The sequence below is a fragment of the Poecilia latipinna genome, unplaced genomic scaffold, assembly GCF_001443285.1.
Source record: "Poecilia latipinna isolate Pla-1442-1.1 unplaced genomic scaffold, P_latipinna-1.0 Scaffold2160, whole genome shotgun sequence".
Taxonomy (NCBI): domain Eukaryota; kingdom Metazoa; phylum Chordata; class Actinopteri; order Cyprinodontiformes; family Poeciliidae; genus Poecilia; species Poecilia latipinna.
Window position 1 is genome coordinate 17061 of NW_015114776.1, and position 11111 is coordinate 28171.

General features: G+C 38.1%; 1 protein-coding gene across 1 annotated transcript; it reads left to right on the forward strand.

The window, feature by feature from the left end:
* Nucleotides 1–3704: 3704 nt before the first annotated feature.
* On the forward strand, nt 3705–9481 carry LOC106936508 (interferon-induced very large GTPase 1). The gene is made up of 2 exons (XM_015017561.1): nt 3705–3732; nt 3889–9481. The coding sequence occupies exons 1-2, from the start codon at nt 3712–3714 to the stop codon at nt 8632–8634; spliced, it is 4767 nt and encodes a 1588-aa protein (XP_014873047.1). The 5' UTR covers nt 3705–3711; the 3' UTR covers nt 8635–9481.
* Nucleotides 9482–11111: the final 1630 nt, after the last annotated feature.

The following is an 11111-nucleotide window of genomic DNA, read 5'->3' on the forward strand; positions in this document are numbered from 1 at the left end:
GTTATTAGGCAGTGTTGGAACAAGTCAACTTGGGCCAAGACCAATCGTCATCACAAACCTGTTTGGATTACAGGTTGTTTCATCATCCAGCTTTTTGCTTCCAGTTGTCCTGGTGCAGATGAAACTTTACAACCTCAAACTTTGCATACAGATTGGATTGCTGAGCCTGGCCCGGAGCAGCCAGCCTCCAGACAGACGGAAAAAAAAAAAAAAAGCTGTAAAAACGGAGGCAGGACATGTGGTGCATTACAGTGTGTCGGATCGAAGAACATTAAAAAAGTTTTTTTTTAAATGCTCTGAATCCTGATTCTGACCTGAGGATGCAGTGAGACTAACGTGAGAACACACATCGGTGTGTTTGAGGAGTCGCCCTTAAATTACAAACACAAATTATCTCCTATTATGTGAATTAACTGATTACAAAGCCAGATTTAAAAATCTTGTACAGGGATTTAGGTGTGTTGTGGTGAAAATGATTTTCAATCTTTAAATGAAAGAAAAAAGTCCCTTGCTAATAAAGTTTAATTATGTTTTATTTTACGAGTGTCTACAATTCCTTGATGAAATTAGATTTATCAAGATCTAATTAATTATTAGAAATTAGAAAAATATTTAGAAAAATGACTCGACTTTAAAGACACAGTGCATATTAAAAAAAATAAAGTTATAATAAGCACTTTTTCAGTCTGCACTTTGTGTTCTTGTGTCATGACAAATAAGATGAGTGGACCAAATGCAGCAGGGTAGAGACGTCAGGCAGCTTTGAGAATTTAATGAAGAAAAACGACAAAGTCCACTTAGAAAGTCAAGAGTCCAGGGAACAAGAGAAAGCCAAAAATAAAACATAACTGGAGACGAGAGGGTGGAACGGATGACACAGGGAGGATGACATGAGTAACAGGATGAAGGAACGAGACAAACTGACAACCAGAGAGGAGAGAACAGGACTGATGAGCTAACTGATTACAGGTGTGAGTAGTTGGAGCAGGAGCAGCAATAATTCAAACACTAAGAATAACTAAGAAGAAACAAACATGATGAACAGAGACAGGACACATTTAATAAGAACCGACAGAACTAGACAGAGTAATAAACCTAACTAGAATCACTCTGACTCTAAATAACAACTAGACCTAGAGTGACGAAATAAAACGTACTAGAAACACTGCGAGGGTAAATGAGAACATGACCAATCAAATAACGGAGCCAAAATGACCAAGAAGAGCTGCAGAAAAGTGAACTGGAACATAACTGGTTAAACAGCCAACCCAAAAACCCAGAGTCTTGACGGACAGTCATTTAAATAATATTTATCTGTTTCTGTTTTATATTTTTTTCTAACATAATATTTTTTAATAAATTAGATGATCACCAGGACTTCTACAAACTGCTCAGAGGTGTAGTACTCATAGCATACTATATGTAAAATTATAACTTTGACGTAAAAAGAAAACTCTTGTCCATTCTTCTCGCATTTAATGAATATAAATAATTTGTCTGATATGAAACCTGTGAAGATGGTTGGATTTAGACAATGAGTAATAAAATAACGCATCGTTTCACACGGTGTATTTTTACCATTTACATTCACACAAAGCTTCGATGCTTTCATGGTGATTTTTCCTTCTAATGCTGTAAAAGCAGCTCCTCTAATTATTTTCTCTGCCATACGACGTTTGTTATGACAAGAGATGAAGAGAAGCAGCCACTTCTGTGCACATTGTACAACACAGACCAGTTCCAGATGTCAGATATGCATTTTAAACAGATTTCCTTATAACTGGAGCCTAATTAGTGCTAAATTGCTTGACCATGTAATTAAACCTATATGTATAAAATTAAAACCAGATTACTTTTTAAATCAGGCTGAGAAGAGAGTAGTCTTTAATCACAAAGACGCACATTTAAGTGGGCAAGAAGGGGAAAAAAAGAGCAATAAGATAAACGAAAGAAAAAAAAAGAAGCTGTCAGGGGAACAGTGGATGTTGGAGGACTGGAGATCTGTTCTGTGTCGAATTCTCTTCTGATCTCTTCGTCTCCCCCTCATTTAGAAAAGACCTGTTTGCGCCCCCTCAACACACACCCACACTGTTATCACAACAGACACACTCTCTTGCACACGCACACACACACACACACAAAACCCTTCAAACACCCACATCCACAATTCTTCTCTCCCTTACACTCTAACACAGCCTTACACACGCAACCGTTTGGGAAAGAAAAAAGAAAAGCGGAATTGCCTGGAGTGTTTGCAGCCCACACTGTTTCCTATGTGTGGATAAGCTGACTGACTCTCTCACTCACACACACACACACACACACACACACACACACACACACACACACACACACACACACACAGTAATCGGAGACAGGGGAAAAATTATATTTTGTCTTTTGATCCAAAGCCGTTTGATTTTCTCCGCCTCGCTTGCATAGCCACTTAGCAGCTGTACAGTTGTATAACAAGTCTTTTCCCATTTTCTACTTGCAGCATTGGGTTTCCTTTTTAACATGCTTTATGTTGTTGAAAGGGGGTTTTTTGTAGTGCATATTTCCTAATGACATGGAGATGAGTACTTAAACCCAACATTAGGCCTCAGATACCCTCGTTATGGGATTTCATCCCCTCGAGGGGTCCGCACTCGCAGATGTGTTTGAAGCCAGTCTAACTTTTGCCCATGCTGTGCACATAATTACAACATTTTTGAGTGCAGTCTTGGTGAATTTTGGTCTTGGCCCTTTGCAATTAAAAGGTTTTAATCAGGTTACATGAGCATCAAATATGGTGCAGAAAGAGTCTCCCTGCTGCCAAGAGTTCACATTTTAAAATGGAAACACCCCAAGAGAAGTACTAAACTGCTTTGAATAAATAAAAGGCATGAGAAGGACATAATCACTGAACTTGTTCACATTTTGTTACAGCACAGCAACAAACTTCAATGTAGCTTACAATCGTATTCTATTTATCGAGCTAGACAGGTAGCTGGCTAGCTAGGAAGATTGCTAGCTACCTTACGAGATCGTTAACTAGCTTGGAATATAGCTAGGAGATCGTCAGCTAGCTTGGAAAATAGAAAGATCGCTAGTCAGCTTGGAAGATNGAAAATGGTCTCAAAACAACAATATCGCAATAAGTTCGGTTACAATTTATTATCCAGCAAAATGTGTTATCGTGACAGGCTTAGCCACTCCTCCTTGTCAAGCTCTTCTTTTACTTTCATTCCTGCTCTCTGCTGTCATGCTTTCTGTTGTCTGCCACTATCGTGAGAAATTACTCCCCAATGCGTAAGTTACGTAAGAAAACCTGTCAAACTTGGACCAATAATAATCAAGCATTCACAATGGACGTTTGTCCGAACAAATCAGACAGTTTTTCAACAACGCCACCCAAATACTCTTAGCCAGTGAAAAAATTAAGGGATTCTGACCTTATTCATTCACAAAAATATAAAGCATCTTTCGAGCATTTCAATGAAGGAACATGTTAGTACAGGTACAGAGATGAATGACAAAAACAGAGCAGAAAAATCTGAAATCAGCATGGTCAGGAAAGCAACCTTTTACAACAACATCCATTCACACAACCGCCCACCAACTCTGATATATAATTACTTGTTATTTACTTGCATATTTGATCAATTTATTTGTCATCAGTTACATTTGACTAATCTGAGAAATAACTGGTGTTCTGCAGGTGCCCTTAATATGGATCGGAACAGACTAAAGGTCAGAAATGTTCATTTTTAATGATTTTTAATATAAATCATATATTTATATTTTTATAAATATATAAACATATTTATATATTTATAAATATTTTCACTTTGTTGTGTTTGCTGTTTTAAATCTGAAATTCCTTTTAAATCCATATATTCTTTGCAGGCACTATGCAATTCTTCAGAGAAAGAAGGAAAAGTACTTCAAAAAGAGAGAGATGAATTGTTTAAAGCACTTGACCTTCAGAACAATTCTAAAACAAAGTGGTCACAAAAAGAATTTCTTCAGATACGTCGACCTGTGAAACAGACTGGCATCTCTATTAAAGATCTAGCTGAAGCTTTTCTTCAGAGGTTAATGATGTTAGATTATAGAGCCAGATACATCCCTGTTCAGCAAGAAAGCTCTGATGTGAACAATTCACAGGCTGTTCCAGTGTCTGACAGTGCTGTTACAGACGACGATGACTTAGATGCTCTTTTTACTACTAACATAGACATAGAGCAGTCAAAAGAGAATCATGTTCACCCAATGGATGTTCAAATGGCAGCATTTCACTTCTCAGACAGCTTCCTTAAACAGAAAATGATCACAAAGTTGTCACAGTGTCAGTATGCCTTACCACTGCTTGTTCCTGATCCTCTCACATCAAATATTGACTGTCCTTTGTGGACATTCAGACAATTAACAAAAACATGGAAAATAAGCACAACCAAAGAAAATGCAACCACTGTCACCATGAAGAGCATGCCAATCTACAAAGCTCAGACTCCCATGGTTTCATTTTTTCGACTGGGCTCCATGTCTTTGTCCAAATCTCAGCTGATGAATGCCTTGATCAACGACCGCCACGACACATTCTTCCACAGAAACTGTAAAGGAAGCACCAAATCTCGTCATTTGATGGATGGGGTGGCAGAGATTGCCTGGTACTATCCTGCTGGAAAACCCAATGATTTCTTTACTGACTGCATTGCCTTCTGTAATCTTCATGGGGATTCTCTAGTAAATGTAAAACAGTGTGAAATCCTGACTGAAATGTCTTCAGTCATTGTTGTTCTTGTGCCAACTCTGGAAAAAAGCCAGGAAAGTACTGCAGTCATTTCTATGCTTTACACGTCTTCAAAGCCTCTAATCATTCTCAGTGCTGACAATGAGTGTAGTGCAGTTCAGATGAAACCTCAAAAATATAAACTGGGTCTGAAAGAAAGGAGCCAGACGAATGTTTCTGAAGAACTAAAAAAGATTATAAAAAGCCTTTTGTCTGGACCCCACACATCCTTCAGACTGGAAACTATGGCTGATGTCTCTGGGATCAAAGTAGATGAAGATCAGAAAATCTGCCAGAAAGGGAAATCTGCTGCAATTAAAATAATTGAATTGATTGAAGGGATGGACGTTGCCAAAATCAAAGATACATTTCTTCCCTGCCAAGGTCAACTTTGGTCCAACTGGTGCAAAATCAATAAAGAGTTGCATCATCTAAAGGGAGACATTGAGAAAGAAAAGGGTCAGAAGAGTCAGCAGCTACTGAAACTAAGACAGAAACAGTGTGATGCGTCCAATCGTGAACTGATGAGGTTGTTCACTCAGAGCCTCAAGCGTTTGCCACCAGAAGAAAGAGAATATTTCCTGACATGGGCTCAGATCCTCATAGATGCCCTCTCCACAGATGATCTTTCTTCAATTCTCCAAAAATATGATAAAACCTGGTCAGAGGTCTTGGTCTTGAAGAAAAAACATGACAAATTTACTCAATTAAAAGACAAACAAACTGAGCTTGAACTCTTGTCAAAAAAGCTTCAATCAGCAACCTTTGGTCTGGAACACATCTTCAGAGAGATGGGGCAGATCTATGAAGCCCATAAAACTCTGAATAAACTATCACTGAGCCGACAGCCTGATTGGACTAAATACCCTGAGCTGGCTGCAGATCTGATGATATCAGGACACCCGATGGAGCTGATGGATGGGGATGCAGGCCACGTGCCTTTAATATGGATCTCTAGTCTCTTAAAAGAAGTAATCAAGAAACTTGGTGACCAGAGAGTCTTTGTGCTGTCAGTTCTGGGTGTACAAAGTAGCGGAAAGTCAACGATGCTGAACGCCATGTTTGGCCTGCAGTTTACAGTCAGTGCTGGGAGATGCACCAAGGGTGCCTACATGCAACTGGTTAAGCTTTCAGAGGAAATCAAGGATAACTACAAGTTTGACTACATTCTAGTTGTAGACACTGAAGGACTGCGAGCTCTTGAGTTAGAAGGTAATGCTACCCTTCATCATGACAATGAACTTGCAACATTTGTTGTTGGTCTGGGAAACATGACACTGATCAACATCTTTGGTGAGAATCCAGCTGAGATGCAGGATGTCCTACAGATTGTTGTGCAGGCTTTCATGAGGATGAAGAAAGTCAAGCTTTCTCCAAGTTGTGTGTTTGTCCATCAGAACGTCACAGATATTACAGCAGCAGAGAAAAACATGGATGGAAAGAGACGACTGCAAGAAAAACTGGACAAGATGACTCAACTTGCTGCCAAAGAGGAAGTGTGTGATGTTGAGTGCTTCAGTGATGTCATCGCATTTGATGTGCAAAAAGATGTAAAATATTTTGCTCAGCTGTGGGAGGGAAGTCCACCAATGGCTCCTCCAAATCCAGGTTATAGTGAGAGTGTCCAAGAACTGAAGTCCATCATCTTGTCTAAAGCCAAACAGTCTACTGGGATCACTCTGTCACATTTCAACAACAAAATCCAAGACCTGTGGAACGCCTTGATGAATGAACACTTTGTTTTTAGTTTCAAAAACACCCAAGAAATTGCAGTTTACAGAAAACTGGAGGTTCAATATGGGCACTGGACTTGGGCCCTGAGGAGTGAGATGCTGAACATTGAAAACCAACTTTATCCTAGAATTGAAAAAGGCCAACTGGACAAAGTTGACAAGAATGACCTTATCAAAGAAATGGCTAAAACATATGAAGATGTAACAAAACATATGGCAGCTTACTTTGAAGATGACAAAGACAAAGAGATGTTGGTTCAGTGGCGGGGCCAATTTGAGAACAAAATCAAAGAGTTTCATGAGGAACTTGTGAGAGGAGTGAAGAGAAAACTGGATGAAGTAATCCAGCAAAATAATGCTAGAAAAATGCTTGACAAGAAGAAGACAGAGTTTGAAAACTATCTACTCCAGAAGAGCAAAGAGCTCGCTCACCAGTTAAAATGCATTGCAGCAGATGAAGAGGAACTAAAAGCACATTTCAGCACCATTTGGAGTCACTGGGTTAAGGAATTAACCTCTGATACAAAACCCATTGAGAATATAAACTTGGAGGAAGATCAGATTGCTGTGCTTCAAGAACTTGGTGTTGAATGGGGACTCATTGATGAGTCCAAAAGAAGTAAGAGATACAAAAGTCTGTCACAACATGGTGATTATTTTTATTACATAAAAACAAAGAGAAGCGTTGGGGGTGTTTGGAAAATGTTTAAAATGACTGTTTTTCCACATGAAGTTTTTCCACATGAAGAACAGAAACAGATCAGATTACTTATTAATGAAGTTGAACAAGAATGCCTTTCAGTCGTTAAGAGCAAACCTGTTGCAACAAGAGGCTTTACATCAACTTACTTAAAGGAATTGGCTCAACATATTAAACTTCATATAGAAAAATTTGAATCTCAGAGAAACTATGTATTCAAGAAGGAGTTTTCAGTTGATCTTTCACTGCATGTTTTTGACAGGGCAGAAGGTTGGATCTTAAACTCCTTCAAGATCTACAGACAGAAAAATGATGTGTTCACTTATTTGGACACCAAGAAAAATGAGTATTACAAAATTTTCAGAAGCTTCTGCAAAGGAAGTTCATCTGCTGTGGTGTTTGGAGAAATTATGTGTGAAAAACTCAAAGTCTCTGCTGTTGAAGCCGTCTGTAACAAGACTGGAGTTGATATTGCTGGACAGATGATGTGCAGTTTCCCTGCATTCAATGGGAACAGACTGAACTTAGAAAAACATGTGTTGGCATCTCTGGCAGAGAAAGAAGACTTTAACATATTCATCACCTACATTCAAAATCCAAGAGCTCAAGTCGAGGCTTTCATCAAAGAACAAGTAAAGAAATACATGTTCATGACACAGAAAGTTAAAGCCCAGAATATCCTGAAGAAAAATGTAGAAGAAATCAGCAGAGTCATCAGTCAGGCTTTGTTTGAGGCAACAGAGAAAATCAAACACATTAAGGGAAACATAGAAATGTGGGTGGAGGAATTTTCTAGAAAACTAAAACCAAAGTTGATACTTGATATTGTTAGTTGTCAAAACTTCAGTGACATAAACAATTTTGACTTCCTTAAAGAAGAGATAGAGAAAGGCCTGAAAAGCATCACAACAGAGATGAGCAAACTCTCCCTGGAAAAGGTGAATGACTGCAGACACAAACCTGATCAGATCCTGATTGATCAGCTGTGTAACTGCTGCTGGGAAACGTGTCCATTCTGTGCTGCTGTTTGCACCAACACTTTGAAGGACCACAGACCTGAGAAGCACAGCGTTCCTTTTCATCGACCCAATGGGGTTAGAAGTTGGCATTACAGAGGAACAGATGATCTGGTCATTGATTTCTGCACCACATTAGTTGCAAGTGATGGAAACTTTCACCCAAATGAGTCAGATTGTCTAGTTCCTTATAAACAGTACCCAACTGCTGGTGAACCATATGCTTCATGGAGCATTACAGCTGATAACTCTAAGCTGGCCTTCTGGAAATGGTTTGTCTGCCACTTTCAAAAGGAACTGGAACAGTACTATAATAAGAAATTCCAGGGTCATGGAGAAATTCCTCAGGATTGGAAAAACTTCAGTAAAGATGATGCCATTGAAAGTCTGAATGAAATGTGTAGTTTATGAGAAATCGGCAGCTGTTCATAAAATCTAATTTAATTCCTAAAATTGTGAGGTTGATTCTGAGCAGTAAATAGAAACATTGATGTTTAAGGCTCTGCAAAATAAATGAAAAAGCAGTTACGTTTGGTTTGTACGTCCTGCTTGAGTTAAGCTTTTAGTTAAGAATTATATGACTTCAAGTGTTAGTTTTATTTCATATTCATCGTCAGTCTTAATGTTTTTCCTTCTTATTGTAATTATTTTAGTGACCCTAAGATGTGAGATAGAAAGTCAGCACTGAACCGTCAAATATTAATAATGATATGGGTTACAATATGTAAACATTTTGCTTTTTTTATCTAGATGGAATCAAGTCTCATTGCATTTTTTCTTGTGTTTTAAAACTTTACAGACACATTCAAAATTAATCCATATGTTTTAGAGGAGCACTGACAATATTATTCGTCCGGGAGATAAATGTCATAAAATACCCCACATGGGAAATTAATGAATAAGATTTTATGATTTAATGAGCAACAAGTAAGGTTTTTTTTCCCTATTTTTTCATTCATGTTAAAACCTTAGTGAGATAAACTGTTAGAATACTGAATCGTCTTTCTCAATATTTTGATAATTTTAACAGTTTTTTTTATTTCTTTAGTCATGTTATGCTATGATACCTATAGCTTTGTTTTCCTCTGTCAGTTCTGTAACAGAAAATGATAATCTAAAAATGTAATCTTTCTCTTGAAATAAATGATTTATAATGCCTATTTTAATATAACAGGACAGAGAACATAAATAATACATGACACTGTTTCATCAGTAGAAGTTTTGTTTTATTTTAACTTTTACGAAATTCACTGAAATCTGACAACCGTTCCTGTTTTCTCTTCTTCACCTCTTCAAAATAAATAAAGGAGTGAAACCAAATAAGTTACATAATTTGAGTCTGGTTTGTCCATGTCCCATATAGAACAGTGAGATACTTTTATTTATTTATTTTTTTATTAAAGTTTTTCATATTGACATACATAAATTAACATACCAGATCAAATTCCCAACCATCCCTTACCCGCACAAAATAGGCACATCATAAAATGCTTACACACAGAGTGGGGGGGAGGGGGTACCAAAAAAAAAAGTACCAAAAGGGCACTTTTTTGCTCCTTGCCAAAAGTGCCCTTTTGGTAATTTATTTATTTTTTTTTTGTATTTTTATTTCCTAAGCCCTCTTTTGACACATAACATGTACTAAAATTATTTGTTGTTTTGTTGGGTTTTTTTGTACAACATAATAGAGCTTCGGAGCGTGACGTCACTGCTCTATTCGGAGGGGTATCAGCGCCATCTTTGTCGCCACCGACAAAAACGACTGTCACAGATATTTTAGCTATGGCACGAACTTGCTGCGTTATTGGGCGTAATGTCCGATCACACGACCGAAAAGGTAAAAAGATGTAAAACGGACTTTCGTTTCACTATTTTCCTGCTTGGAAACAACGCGAGGAGGCTAAGCTATCGGAGCTAACGAAAAGAAGACGAATGTCCTGGTGTCAGCGGTGAGACGTCCTGATGTTACCTTCTCCAACATCCCCAGATACCTACAAGTTTGCTCCAGACATTTCCATTCTGCTGAGTCTAAATTCGCTTTGTTAGTGCTGTGTCATAATTTATTTTGCTATGATTTTGTCCGGGTGTACTCATGATCAGTTTCTGTTGAGTTCATTTAAGTGGGTCAACCTTGTTTAGGTCGGGCTAATATTGTTTATGTAGCGTAGTCCGAGTTTTGTCAGTGGACATCGAGGTTCTTACATTATTGTGAAGTAAACTATTTAATTTTTTTTGTGTGTGTTATCAGATTTACAGTATTAATACTGATGTGTGTTCTGATATGTCCTCTTAAAGGAAAACCGACGTATGAAATGGATGAGATCAATCCTGACTGGGTTCCAGCACTGAATATGGGTCACTGCGAGGTAAACGCCACAACATCGGACCGACATGGGCGTCAATTAAAGAGGCGAAACAGCAAGACCATCAACAAGTGGGGGATCAAGTTACAGAGACTGTTTTTATTATTTACCCCAGAAGAGGTAAATAATGAAAACACAGTTCCAGAGGCTGTAGATGAGGAGCAAGTTGGAGAGGCTGATGAGGAAACGCCAGGAGAGCTCAGCAAGGCTGCAGAAATATGTGTACAGTTGGAAGTGGCTGCTTTCTCTCATTCAATAATTTAATGTGGTAAACAGTCATGAAACATTTGATTCAAGCACTTCAAGTTGCATGTAAACAGGTGAAGAAATTAATCATATTTAAAGTAAAAAATTGATATTTAATATTATTAAAGGAAGGTATATATATATATCTTCCTTTAGTAATTCTAGTTAGGTTTTTTTCTTTGTTTAGATCAGTGTTTCTCAACCCTGGTCCTCACCGCCCCCCTGCTCTGCATGTTTTAGATGTGCCTCTATTCCAGAACAGCTGATTCAAATTATTGC